The 14242-nt window shown below is 38.9% G+C and overlaps 2 protein-coding genes and 1 long non-coding RNA gene across 3 annotated transcripts; all 3 read left to right on the top strand.

The window, feature by feature from the left end:
- The first annotated feature begins 5404 nt into the window (after nucleotides 1–5404).
- On the top strand, nucleotides 5405–6541 carry LOC146965123 (uncharacterized). The gene is made up of 3 exons (XR_015034630.1): nucleotides 5405–5492; nucleotides 6182–6239; nucleotides 6348–6541. It is a non-coding gene; the product is annotated as an uncharacterized LOC146965123 (long non-coding RNA).
- A 963-nt stretch (nucleotides 6542–7504) lies between these two features.
- On the top strand, nucleotides 7505–10885 carry LOC146965122 (uncharacterized). Its single transcript, XM_085765673.1, has 5 exons — nucleotides 7505–7626; nucleotides 7714–8037; nucleotides 8136–8235; nucleotides 10334–10403; nucleotides 10506–10885. Exons 1-5 carry the CDS (start codon nucleotides 7524–7526, stop codon nucleotides 10602–10604), a joined length of 696 nt encoding a protein of 231 aa, XP_085621799.1. The 5' UTR covers nucleotides 7505–7523; the 3' UTR covers nucleotides 10605–10885.
- A 539-nt stretch (nucleotides 10886–11424) lies between these two features.
- On the top strand, nucleotides 11425–13636 carry LOC146965121 (uncharacterized). The gene is made up of 4 exons (XM_085765671.1): nucleotides 11425–11790; nucleotides 11886–11979; nucleotides 13358–13427; nucleotides 13527–13636. The coding sequence occupies exons 1-4, from the start codon at nucleotides 11457–11459 to the stop codon at nucleotides 13626–13628; spliced, it is 600 nt and encodes a 199-aa protein (XP_085621797.1). The 5' UTR covers nucleotides 11425–11456; the 3' UTR covers nucleotides 13629–13636.
- Nucleotides 13637–14242: the final 606 nt, after the last annotated feature.

The following is a 14242-nucleotide window of genomic DNA, read 5'->3' as shown; positions in this document are numbered from 1 at the left end:
ACACACTCATATGTGTGAAATATTAAACCCTGACTCAGAAAAGAGCACACATTTACAGTCGACTGGCTTTCACCATGTTCTGCAGGCAGCTGGGAGAAGATGAATACTTAATCAGACAAACTGTTTAATCTCGCTTCTTGCTGCAACGTCCAACAAACAATACATGCTCCCTCTCCGAGACATCAGTGTAAAAACCACTGATTTAAATTCATGCACTGTGCGCGCACGTATGCGAGCGAACCATGCAGTATTCAGGATGGAGAACAGAGGTATTAGCTCCTCTGATGTCTCTCTGTGTTCTGCCAGGGGCTTTCTGAGAGGCATCTCAAATATTCACAAACATCCATCAATGCCTGAAAGGGTCAGACGAGCCACGGTCACACAGAATCCCTCTTACACACGCGCAAGAGCGCGCGCGCACACACACACACACAGTCAAACATAGCATACACATTCAATTAGCTTCTTTCTTTTGCTCTTGGAGCTTTCTTTAATCATAGTTTTTCTATCATGTTTTTCTCTAAGGCCTGCTGTGGTATGATTTAAGCATGGTTTCTCTCTCTCTCTTTCTCTCTCTCTCTCTCTCTCTCTCTCTCTCTCTCTCTCTCTCTCTCTCTCTCTTTCTGTGTGTGTTTGGTCGAGGTATTACTTATGTTGTCAGGACCTACATTTTTTTTTTTACATAAACATAAAATCTGGCCTTCATTTTCTGTTAAGGTACCAAAGTCCCCAAAGCATGTGACACAGATGTATAGGACGGTCCTCATATTATAAATTATTTCATTTTATTAAGAAAACATGTTTTAAGGTTAGGTTAAAGTTACGTATATAATAAGATAAGTGATACGTTTCTAGAAAATGAAGGTGTTATAGGTCAATTTAATGTCCTCTGAAGTGAGAAAAATCTTTGTGTGTGTGTGTGTGTGTATGGGGACTATGCAACATGGGGACTTCTTGGGGACCCTCTTTATGGGAGCCCAAGTCCCCAAATTGTGTTAGTGGAAATAGATAATAGGTTTAGGTAGGGTCAGGGTTAGGGTTAGATTAAAGTATGCAACTGAATCTAAGTCAATGTAGTCACTTGAAATCTTGCAGCTATGACTGTCAGACAGCACTATAGCCTACAGGTTTGAACACACCAAAGATGCACTCAGGACTTATTTGAGATCTGATCTCTCAGACCACATTCTGAGGTAGTCTGAACCACGTGTCCAAGTTCCCTTGACAGTGTGAACTCGTGTCCTGGCCACATTTGAGGACCGCCTACTTTACTGACATAATCGTGCCATAGCTTAATTAGGAACTGAAAATGGTTTAAAGTCTCATAGTCTCATAGTCACATAATTTTCGCTCAAACCCTCCCCCTCGCTCAGTGTCACTCGTCTCACTCTCAAACACAGAATAGACAAGTCTGTTGATTGCAGAAAAGCAACAAGATGTAGTTGCATATGAGGAGAGGAAATGAGATCTGACCACAAGCGGTCAAGGGAGACGCCGTGCAGAGGAACATTTTAAAACCAGGTGTGAACACATATACTTAGAACAGACCACTTGTCATCTGATCATTCAAGAAGTGTGACAATACCAGGTCTGAACAGGCACAGCATGTGTGTGTGTGAACATGAATATATTTACACCTCGAGAGCTCATAGTGCCTCGATACAAAATGTTTTCTCCTTTCTCAGTTCTGTATGGACGTGAAAAGGTACAGAAAGTAGGCCTAGGTATGAAACTGTGTGGTTTAAAGTTGAGGCTTGAGGCTTCCTGTAGTAAGTACATGTATCTGTGAAATGAATCTATTAATATGATTAGGACTGTGTTACTGTGTACTTTGTCCCCATAACTAACCAGTATAAAAGGGAGGGGTGCAGTCAAAATCATCATGTCATGGTTTTTCTGTCCATAATGGAGTCAAATGAGATAATGCTGGAAGGATCCACATGTTGTTTGTGAAGAGCAATGTTCTCTTTTCTTGCTTGTTAGACCAGCCACTTCTCACTCAGTCTCTAGTGAATATGGCCAAGGGCGGCTGCTGACTACCATTACCAAAGACCTCATTCATTAACCTGGCATTTGGAGAAAAAAAGAAAAGAAAATGTCAGAGCTGCTGCAGACACACACACACACACACACACACACACACACACACACAAATGCAGAAGATGTTTGTTCAACAAGTCATACAAAGTGAGAGCAGGTGTGTGTCCAAACATGCATGTGTGGAGATAAATCGAGGAAGCTTGAAGCTTGTTTTTTTTTTTTTTCCTCCTTCTGGCAGCTCCAGTCCTCTATTGTCAACGGCCAGTATCAAATTATGGGCTGGGAGCCCTGCATTAAGAAAGAGAGAGGAGAGAGAGGCTTGCATGATAACAACTTATAATACAGCCCACCATTTACAGTGTAATTTTCTTGAATAAGCAGACCAAAACTGTGGCAGTGGAAGAAAACACCCTATTGCCAGTTTATTAGGTACATGTGTACCAAAACTAATTCAGTTCAACAACCCTGCAGGTATGTCCATTTGAGGTCCAGTTTTCTCTTATAGGAGAATCCAGACTGGTTATAAGATAGGTACAATTAACAATATAAATGCATGCATTTTGAATTATAACAAACCTGGGATGTATTAAGAGTTACTGCAGGGCACCTTCAACAATAGACATTTTTGTGTGCTTAATGTGTCTATGCTTCTTAACCAGTGCAAGGCAATCAAACACAATGTCTTTTCATGCCTCCCTGATGGCAGGAGCAGTTAGAAGCATGAACAAGTCGACTGCAGCAGCCTCTGCTGGTGTACAACGCAATTAGAGCAAAGCCTCACCACTCACTCAGTTTTTACCCTTTATACACATTGCCCACTACCCACTCCCCATGTATAATCAACAGTGGTAAATGTAAAACCTGCTCAGCACATCCTGGCAGAACATAATGTGATCACTGATCAAAATGAATAGCATAAAAGGCCAAAGCTGATAGAAGCTGGAGAGCTGCATGTTACAGTTATGTATCTGCCTGAACTCTAGTGTCAATTTGTTGTTGCCACTTTGTTTTGACACCTTTGTAAAGTGTGAGTTCCTCTTCCTGTTCCCCTCGAGATTTGAGTCAGTTAGTCAGTCAGTGTGTCTGTAATTGGAAATTAAGGAAATGAGTTATCTTGTGTTGTGTTGTGTTGCACTTTATCTATTTATCTCTGTATAAATATACTGTAGATGTTGTGTCACAGCATGTCAGCACAGGTGACGTGTTACGATCAGATGAATTGGGGAACCTACAGACTTTCAGGTCTTGACATTTAAAACAAGTCACTTATGAAAGCACATTTTGTTGATTAGCATGCTCAGGCCACTAGGTTAGCATCTCTCAGTTTGCTTCAGCACCCGGTGCACTAGCAAGACCAATGCAGATCTTTGTTTGTCACATTATTAACCCCTTAATGAGAAGATCTCATTTCTGACAAATGTTCAGTTTTTTATTTTAGGATTCCTCTCAATATTAGACCCTTTCTAGGTTTTGACCCAAAAGTTATTATCATTTCATTACCATTTTTAAAGTAATTATCTCATGGCATGACTTAGATTATGCATCCACGTCACTAGCACAGAGGCATAAAAGATGTCCATACTGTACATGGCTTATTCTATTTTGTATACTATAGGCCTACTGATCAATCTTCATTGAGTTTACCATACTTACTGAATGGAGCATTCTTGAGCTCTCAAAACAGACTCTTCTTTGTGGCATCAATTCCACTAAAAACAAACAACAATAACAACAGAAAACTGTTGGACATTGTTGTTTGAGATTTTGGTCCATGTCAACAGGACTGAATCTCTCTCTCTTTTTTCCAGATTTGGTAGATTCACATTCTCTTTAACAATCTCCTGCACCACCACATCCCAAAGATGCTCTGCTAGGGAGGCTGTTCATTGAAGACACTGTCATGTTTATGAAACCAATTTTGAAATTATAATGGGAAATCAGGGTCAGCAATGATACTCAGTTTGAAGGTGTGGCACTCAAACCACAATCCCTGGTATCAAGGGGCCCAGAGCCTCTACACCATTACACCACCATCAGCAGCCAGGACTGTTGATACAAGGCATGTTGGGTGCATGAATTCATGCTGTTGTGTTGTCACCACATTCTAACACTGGCACCTGAGTGCGTCAGAAAAAAAAATGTAACCCTGACAAAATGTGAGTCCAGCTGTGTTGTTTTAATCAGACCTCTGCAGCAAAACAGGACCAAGCCTTCAGGACTGAGGACTGAAAAGAAAATTAGAATAAAAGAAGAGTTCTGAGAATTTTAGACTATAGTGACCCGTGTTTTCCAATTTTAGCAGATTTCATCATGTCCTGTTATCAAAACAGAGAAGTAGGCGTTGCATGATACGTTGGTTCTTTAAATGGTTACATTTCAAACTGAAAAAAAGACACATTAGACTACTCACAATTAAAGTGTTGAGAGTTATGGTCTGTACACATGTGTCAAACCTTGAATTACAATCACTCTAACAGTTGGGCAATTATTTTGTGCACTGAGAAATGAAGAGAAATGTAGTTGCAGACGGTTATCACTGCCATAACACATGCAGCAAGGTGAGAAACACTTGTGGGAAACTGAGAAACTCTTTGGTGTCAGTCTAAAGCAGAGGTGTTGCACTCTTCACATTTCATATGTGCAATTTATAGAAGAATTAATATAGATGACTGTTGAAAAAATAAAAAGATTGGTAATATTATTGTATTCACAACTCAGTAATTAAGTGGCATGTGTGCTAAACAGGAACTAAGCACTTCCTTTTTTTTCAGTTCCATTATTCCTCTGTTGGTCAACATGTTTCACCGAAACCAAGCAGCTCTTCTGCCCATTCAACTGCTACTCATCTGTCACATCTTTGCAGGTACAGTGAAGTCTTATCAATTTTAGCAAATGTCACTTTTCATTTTATATTGACTGATTTTTCCCTTCTATCTTAGAGCCTCAGTCAGATGAGCAGAACTTACTGGTGTCCAGAGGAGGTCACGTCATGTTCGCTTGCAACATACCATGGGCAAACCTAACACAAATCACCTGGACCAAAGACAGATTTCTTTTTTCTTATTCATTTTCACGCGATAAGACTTTTTCAAATTTCTCATCTGACAGAGTGAAAATAGACTCTGGTTTTCCTTCAACCCTGAATATTTCAAATGCTCATCATAATGACACAGGACTCTATAAGTGTACTGTAAATGGTAGAGATGGCACCAGGACTGCTACATGGAACTTAACCTTGTCTGAGAAACCTAAAGGTACGTAGAGAACAACAAAGGGTCAATCACTTCTACACCATAGTGTGTGTCAGAGATGAACTGTACGCTGCCTAAATTAATTCATATCTAACTTTTAGTTAATATCATCAACTTCAACATATGGTATCTACTATACGCACTCATAACTGCCACTGGATTGCTCCTATGTGGTATCACTTCAGCTGTCTGCCTCTGCAGGTGAGTCACACTGTCTAACTTCCAGATTTTTAAATATGAACAAATTCAGTTTTTCATAACTCCATTGTAGAATTATATCTTTTTTTTAAAGTATATTTTTGGGGGCTTTTTTGCGTTTAATGGACAGGAGAGTTGAGCGGGAGACAGGAAATGGGAGGCAGAGGGGGGGGGGGGGATGACACGCAGGATAGGGCCGCTCGATGCGGGATTTGAACCAGGGACTACTGTAACAGCCCCAACACATGGGGTGGTTGCTCTACCAACTGAGCCAAACACTGCCCCATAGAATTATATCTTTGCCAGCATTGCCAGAAGTTACAATTATCTGTTGTGACACTGGCAAAGTAAAAAGCATGTCTTTGAAAGGCAGCAATGGACCTCTGAACCCTAGAGAGTGGACAGATATCATCGCTTCATGGGGTCACGTTGTCTGTTTTTGTATTTTGTTTTTGTGTCAACCCAAAAACCTATGCATTAGGATTATTTTCCAGTATGAGTCCGGTATGTTAAAACCTCTTAAATGGGACTTTAATGGGATTCTAGCATAATGGGATTTAGATTGAGTGAAACAAGGGTCCAAATGCAAAAACCTTACTTTCAGGAATATAAACATGAATGACTCTTTAGTTTTCATTTAGCAAAATATATAAAATTGCTACTGTAAAATTAGTCATATGATATCTCTGCAGAAAATGCAGGACTGGGACACGGGATCGGGACCAGTTTCATCTCGAGTCAGGAGAAGAGGTCAGAGGAACTACGTCCTCTTCACACTGTCATGTTCCTAGTATGCATTTCTTTCTTCTTCTGAGAAATCCCTGACCTTTGGTTTCACCTTTTCTCTCTGTACTGTAGGTGGGTGTTCATCAACCGCAGGCTGAAACACACATGATGAGAAATAACAAGAGGAGGAGCCAGTACGTGGAGAGACTCAATGCAATCTATGGTTACTACTGAACTGACACAGCATTCAAATTAACATATGATGTTTTTTAAATGATAGAGTGACACAACCTGTCAAAGCCATGGCTGCACATTCTCCCCTTAAACTACAGTGAAATAATGATTAAAAAAAGCAATTACAATAAGAACATACCAAAACAGCAAGGGTTGCATAAAAGGAAAATTATTTTAACATATCTCTTATGTTCATAAGATTCTGTTAATTTTTATATTTCATTTTTTATATGCAATAGTTCTATCATTAATATGTTTTAGTGGTATGTTGTGCTGTCTGTCCTACATTATGAACTCACCAAGTCTCACAATGTTTGCTGTAATGTCAATAAAGTTAATTCAACTCAACAGGTTTTCACTGGAGGTCTGTGCCCTCTAGAGGGCTGTGGTGGAAATGACACAGTCACAATGATTCATATTTCAAAGACTGAAGTCAAGTTAAGATTTTTTTTTTTTTTACTTATTCCAGAATTACTCAATAGAAAGAACAGATTTAAAGTACAAATATGCTACCATACAGAACAGCATACAATGATATAGTGAGAGTGTCTTCACATTGTAAGGCTGCAGGGGTTAAGGTAACTGTCAAAGTGTCACAGCACTATAACGACACTGAACTATCTCAAAGGAAAACCTGTCAACGTTTCATAGGAAACACTTGACCCCAGTACCACAACATAGGTATTTGAAACCTGGTTATGGTGTTTCTTATGAGCATCAGACAGATTCCACTGTGCTCCAAAACCACAGCAGTACGGTCACATTGTGTTCAAATGTCCTCAGCCTCATGCAGATGAGGTTTTCCTGTAGCGCATGTCAGCTCATTTTAGATACCATGTGATCACAGCATGTTTTCAAAACAAACAAACAAACAAAAAAAACTAACACTGAGCTTGAATTCTTATTATTCTGATTAGATTTTCTTAAATATATTCTGAAATAAGTGCATTTATGGCCACTACATAACATTATTTTCCATGAAAGGTGGGAGACATCTTCGTTATAGAGTTAGGTTAAGAGCAACTAACCACTTCCTTTTCTCTGTGCCTCCCACACAAAAACATTCAGGGGCTGATGGTGAAGTTTCATCTCTCTTTCTGTCTGATGGTCGTCATGTTCAGGCGAAACCAAGCAGCTCTGCTCTCCATTCAACTACTAGTGTTTCATGTCTTTGCAGGTAAAGTGGAGTTTGGTGTCTTGCATGTTGTTTCTCTAAATGTATTTACAGCTTTCATTTTAAGTTGTCTGTTTCCTTCCATGTTAGTGTCTGATCCAGATGAGCACAGGAACAAACTGGTGTCCACAGGAGCCCCCGTCATGTTGACTTGTAATGTATCCTGGACAAACCTAACACAATTCAGCTGGACCAAAGACAGATTTCATTTTGCTTGTTCATTTTCACTCAATAAGACGTTTTCAAACTTCTCATCTGACAGAGTGAGAATAGACTCTGGCTTTCCTTCAACCCTGAATATTTCTAATGCTCAGCATAACGACGCAGGACTCTATAAGTGTAAAGTAGTTAGTATAAGTGGCCCCTGGACTATTACATGGAATTTAACCTTGTCTGAGAATGAGAAACATGAAGGTAGGTAGAGAACAACACAGGGTCAATCACTTCTACACCAGATAAAGTGCACTCAGAGCTAAACTGCACACTTGAACTAATTTGTATCTGACTTTTAGCTAATATCATCAACTTCAACATATGGTATCTACTATACGCACTCACAACTGTAACTGGATTGCTCCTATGTGGTATCACTTCAGCTGTCTGCCTCTGCAGGTGAGTGACATTTTTATTTCCAGATTTGTAACTATCAACAAGTACTTTTCCCCCCTTTATCTGCCCTTGAAATGAATCATCAAGTACACCTTGATATGGCATTTAACACTGGACTATAGGAAAAAAGGTTACACACAAAATAATTCACCTTTAAATAGGAATACGGTTGGACAGTGTATGAAAAAAGATAATGCGCTAAACATTTTTTTAGAGTTTTTATTGTCTCTGGTAGACAGAGCACACAGGAACTGAAGGTCTGGCTGTGACTGCTATAGAGCCAACACATAAAGCTACAACAACCATGTTACACGTATGAGCTTCTTCAATGGCCACACTGTAGTGAAATACACAGAAAATGGATGGAGGTCTGGTTTTGACAGTACAGTTTTTCAAGTATATTTAGTGGAAGATTGATGACAATTGATGCAATGAGCTTATAAACTAATGCGGAATTGTAGGTTCTGCCAGCAAATTACAGTTGTAGATCAGCATGAGCAAATGGTGGAGACTTCAAACCTGTTACTGTAATGCAATTACAACATTTAAAAAAGTTGAAACTTTAAAATGTGCACATGCCTCAGTAACTGCATTTACAAATGACATGGATCATTGTTACAGAGTTTTAAAAACAAATACTAACTCACAGTTGGATGTCGCCACCAAATAGTCCAGTAATTTTAGGCCAAAAAAGGGGTCAAAGTTAAACAAATTGCAACAGAAGCAAACTCGACTGATTTTGTATCCTCAGCATGTCCTGAGTGAGGGAAAAAAAGCCCCGAAGAATCCCATTAGGGGAAAGTTTAGAAAAACACCCAAACATATACATATCCCATTTATACGCATACAAACATTTTTTTTCACGTGTATAGGGTAAAATTTTTAACCTTTAGATATCTCCATGAAAATTACTGAGTTGATTACTTACATTAAGACAAACAAAAAATATATTACAAGTTTTTTGAAATTCTTTGTTAACATGAGCAAATTTGCATAAATTTGCATACATTCCACCATTTTGACGGCACATGTATGAAGTTGCTGTGGTGGTACCGGCATGAAAACTGGAATGAGTTGACTCCATCGGTCAACCAACAAGTTGACCACTTTAAATTTCAAGATGACTGCAATTTTTCAAGACAGCCACATCCTTACAGTAGTAGAGCAGGTATGACATGCTCCGTCTCTATTAATGCTCATGGGTAGCCTAAATTGGTTCCATTCCTTAAGTTTTTTAACTGTAATATCATATTACAGTTAAAAATTAATAAATAATTATGGGATATGTTTGGGTGTTTTTCTAAACTTTCCCCTAATGGGATTCTTTGGGGCTTTTTTCCCTCACTCAGGATATGCTGAGGATACAAAATCAGATGAGTTTGCTTCTGTTGCAATTTGTTTAACCTTTTCTCATAAAATGACTGGACTAAAACAGTCAAGTTGCAGAGAGCCTGGTCACAAGCTCTTCAACTTAACGTTTGAATTTGTGAGTTATGGCCAAAATGTGTTACAAAGAACTTTGATTCATAAAATTCAATCAGATCAGTGTTACCGAGATACTGTTTTCATAAAAACAGGACATATATACAGTAAGTGTGGACATGGGACAAACTGATTCACTGAAGACACATAATTCTTATTTGGTTAATTTTTCATAATTTGTTCGTATAATGTTGTGATAGACAATGGTGTATTTCCTGTAACAGTTCTCTCTTTGTGCCTTTTTTTTTTAACAATCTGTTGCAGCAGATGATTATTTTCACATCACTGACTGATCGTCTGATTACGTCCAGGTTACCTGATTTATTTAGTCTGTGACATTCAGGAGTCAAAAACACCGATCACAGCTTCCAGCAATAAATGACCAGCTTTTTGATCAGTTTTTTTTTTCTAATCAACACCAATCAAATTTTATTTTATAATTAACAGAGGGAAGCAGCAATTCAACACATTGTCATAAACTACACAGCCTTTGTCTCTCTGCTTGAAAACTACAACAGTTTTGTGTTCTGTGTTCACATGCTTTCTCCTTTGTCAGATATATGAACTGTGCACAGCATAATATTAGTTCTCATCATGCATCTTGGCTTGATCTCTGCAGAAAACGCAGGACTAGGACTCTGGGTCAGGACCCGGTCCAGAACCAGTTTCACCTTGAGCCAGGAAGAGAGGTCAGAGGAACTTTGACATCCACACACAACACATGTTTATATGCTCTTCTTTTCTTTCTCTGAGCAATCACTGACCTTTACTTTCACTTTATCTCTCTGTAGGTGGCTGTTTATCAACGGCAGACTGAAACAGATATCAGAAGAGATAAGAAGAGGAGTCAGTATGTGGAAAGACTCAATTCAATCTACGGTACCAACTGAGCTGATGAGCCGTTTGAATGAAAAGTAATCATGAGGCGAACCAGACGATTCAAGTGAGGACGACTGGTCCACAGATACCTCTGACTTATGTAGCATTTACAACTATGAAAACAGTGCCTTCACTTAGTTTTTGTCTTGTCTTCTATATAAACATCATACACTGGTTCAAGGTACAACGGTTTTGTCATTATGTTCTGCTGAATGTTGAGCTGTCTCTCCTGCATTATGAGCTCTCCACCAATGCAAATTCCTCAGAATTTCTGCTGTAATGTGAATGATGTTAGTTCAGCTCTGTGCCCTCTAGTGGTCAGTGATGGAATAACATAGAGTTTCTTCAAGAAAAACTAATTATTGTTTCAAACACTCAAGTCAAATAAAGTTTTATTTTCACTAATTCAACTGTGGGTGACTGTGTTTTTCACAAGTATCAGAACATTTTGGACCTGCTGAAACCACACTCAGCAGTTCACTCACACTCTGGGTAAAGTGTCCTCAGCTTCTCATAGATTTGGTTTTAATAAAGACTGAGATTCACTTCTGTTCTAATGTATATACATATTTTAATTTGAATTAGATTATTGTAGTTATGACTTCTGTAACATTTGGTTCCATGAAAGAGTGACACACATGTGAGCTTAGCTAACCAGCAACTTACCACTTCCTATTCTCTGCACCTAGTTCTCACTCTTTGTCTGATGGTCGTCATGTTCAGGCGAAACCAAGCAGCTCTGCTCTCCATTCAACTACTAGTGTGTTATGCTTTTACAGGTAAAGTGGAGTTTGGTGTCTTGCATGTTGTTTCTTTAAATGTATTTACAGCTTTTATTTTACATTGACTGATTGTTTCCTTCCATGTTAGGGTTTGAACCAGATGGCACAGTTGAGCACAGGAACAAACTGGAATCCAGAGGAGACCCTGTCACGTTGACTTGCAACATATCCTGGACAAACATAACACAAATCACCTGGACCAAAGACAGATTTGTTTTTGTTTATTCATTTTCACTCAATAAGACTTTTACAAATTTCTCATCTGACAGAGTAAGAATAGACTCTGGTTTTCCTTCAACTCTGAATATTTTTAATGCTCAGCTTAACGACGCAGGACTCTATAAGTGTCAAGTAACTGGTAACAATGGCACCTGCACTATTACATGGAATTTAACCTTGTCTGAGAAACCTGAAGGTAGGTAGAGAACAACACAGGGCAGATCATCTCTACACCACGTCAGAGCTCAAACTGCACACAACCTCAATTTATTCATATCTTACTCTTTCCAGAATCCAGCGGCTCACACTTGTGGTATCTATACGCACTCACAACTGTAACTGGATTGCTCCTGTGTGGCATCACTTCAGCTGTCTGCCTCTGCAGGTGAGTCACACCTTTTTACCTCCAGATTTGTGACTATCAACAAGTAGCCTACATTTTTTTCTGTTCTGATGCAGAGACGTTGTCAGTACTAGGAATCTGCCTTTGAAAGAAACCATCCTTTCTCCACCATGGCAGTCTGGAGTGCACCTTGAAACTGCATTTAACATTACACTATAGGACAAAAAGGTTACACACAAAATAATTCACCTTAAAAACGGAATAAAATCTAACAGTGTATGAAAAAAAAACTATTGCTTGAAACATTTTTAGTGTTCTTATGGTCTCTGGTAGACAGAGTTCACAGGAACTGAAGTTCTGGTTATGCCTCCGACTGTGACTTCTACAGAGCTAATGTAGTTGCTACACTCTGGTTACATGAGCTTGTGGCTTCTACGGCCACACTGTGAACGCAGACATAAGATGGATGTCTGGTTTTAACTGTGCAGTTTTTCAAGCATATTTACCAGAAAGTTGATGCCAATTGATACAATGAACGTGACGGACTAATGCGGAAATGTAGGTTCTGCCAGCAAATACACTGCAGCTGTCGGTCAGCATGAGCAAATGGTGGAAAATTCAAACCTGTTTACTGCAATTACAACTTTAAAAAACACAACAATACTTTAAAATGTGCACATGCCTCAGTATAGCTGCCCTTACACAAATGATATGGATTACTATTATAGAGTTTGAAAGATAAATACTAACTTGAAGTCGAATGTCTCCACCAAATATTCAAGTTACAGAGAGTCTGTTCGCAATCTCTTCTACAACAGGAAGAGTATTTTTAAACAATACCATGATAGTGCAGTAAACTTGAACTTTGAATATTTACAAACTGTAAACATAATACTCCCAGCCCGGCCCCTAGCTGTCTCTTACTGACATAGAAAAATAATTCAACAATGTCTTTGCAAAGGCTAAAATGGCCCATTATTGTTATTTCATTAATTTTTCATGATTTGTTTGTATTGGTGCACATCACTGACTGACCTTCCGATTACTTTTAGGTTAACTGATTACTTTAGTCTGTGACATCAAGAAAATAGGCAAACACACTGATAATGGTTTCCTACAGTAAAAGATCAGCATGTTTTGTTTCCTGATTAGCACGAATGGATATTTATTTTACAATTACAGTAACAGAATGAAGCAGCAGCTCAGCACACTGGAGTGAACTACAGCCTTTGGTCTCTCTGCTGGAAATTCCATTAAAAATGAATTGAAATATGATTAATCAGAACATTTTACCTGAGCTGATTGTTACGACAACAGTTTTGCTTTCTGTGTTCACATGCATTCTCCACTGTCAGATGTATGAACTGCATTAACAGCATAATATTAGTTCTCATCATGCATCTCGGCTTGATCTCTGCAGAAAACGCAGGACTAGGACTCTGGATCAGGACCCGGTCCAGAACCAGTTTTACCTTGAGTCAGAAAGAGAGGTCAGAGAAACTTTGACATCCTCACACTCATGTTTATATGCTCTTCTTTTCTTTCTCTGAGCAATCACTGACCTTTACTTTCACTTTATCTCTCTGTAGATGGCTGTTCATCAACCACAGACTGAAACAGACAACAGAAGAGAAAAGAAGAAGAGGAGTCAGTATGTGGAAAGACTCAATTCAATCTACGGTACCAACTGAGCTGATGAGCCGTTTGAATGAAAGATACCTCTGACTTTTATGTAGCATTACAACTATAAAAACAGTGCCTTTACTTTGTCTTATCTTTTATATAAACCTCACACTTCAAGGTACAACGGTTTTGTCATGCTGTCCTGAATGTTGTCTCCCCTGCATTATGAGGTCTCCAAGTAAAGTTCCTCACAATAGGCTTTATGCACAGCTCCACTACTTCCTGAACTTAAACCAGCTCCTTTATTTCATGTCTTACATTATTTGGACAAACTGATTAATCCAGGTGTGTCTGACTCTGACCTCAGTAGTCACAACAATGGTCAGACACACCTGGATTAATCTGTAAGACAGGAAATAAAGAAGCTTGTTTAAGTTCAGGAAGTATTGGAGCTGTGCATCAAGCCTATTTCTGCTGTAATGTGAATGATGTTAGTTCAGCTCAGCAGGTTTTCACTGGAGGTCTGTGCCCTCTAGAGGTCAGTGATGGAATTACACCGAGATTGTTCAATCAAAATACATTTTTGTTTCAAACACTGAAGTCAAATAAAGTTTTATTTTCACTAATTCAACCACGTGGCTGTGTTTTTATCAGAAAACTTTGGACCTGCTGAGTGTGTTTT

Source organism: Trachurus japonicus, chromosome 21 (genome assembly GCF_045865225.1).
Source record: "Trachurus japonicus isolate A0001 chromosome 21, Traja_1.0".
NCBI classification, from domain to species: Eukaryota; Metazoa; Chordata; class Actinopteri; order Carangiformes; family Carangidae; genus Trachurus; species Trachurus japonicus.
This window is presented reverse-complemented; position numbering and strand designations above follow the sequence as displayed.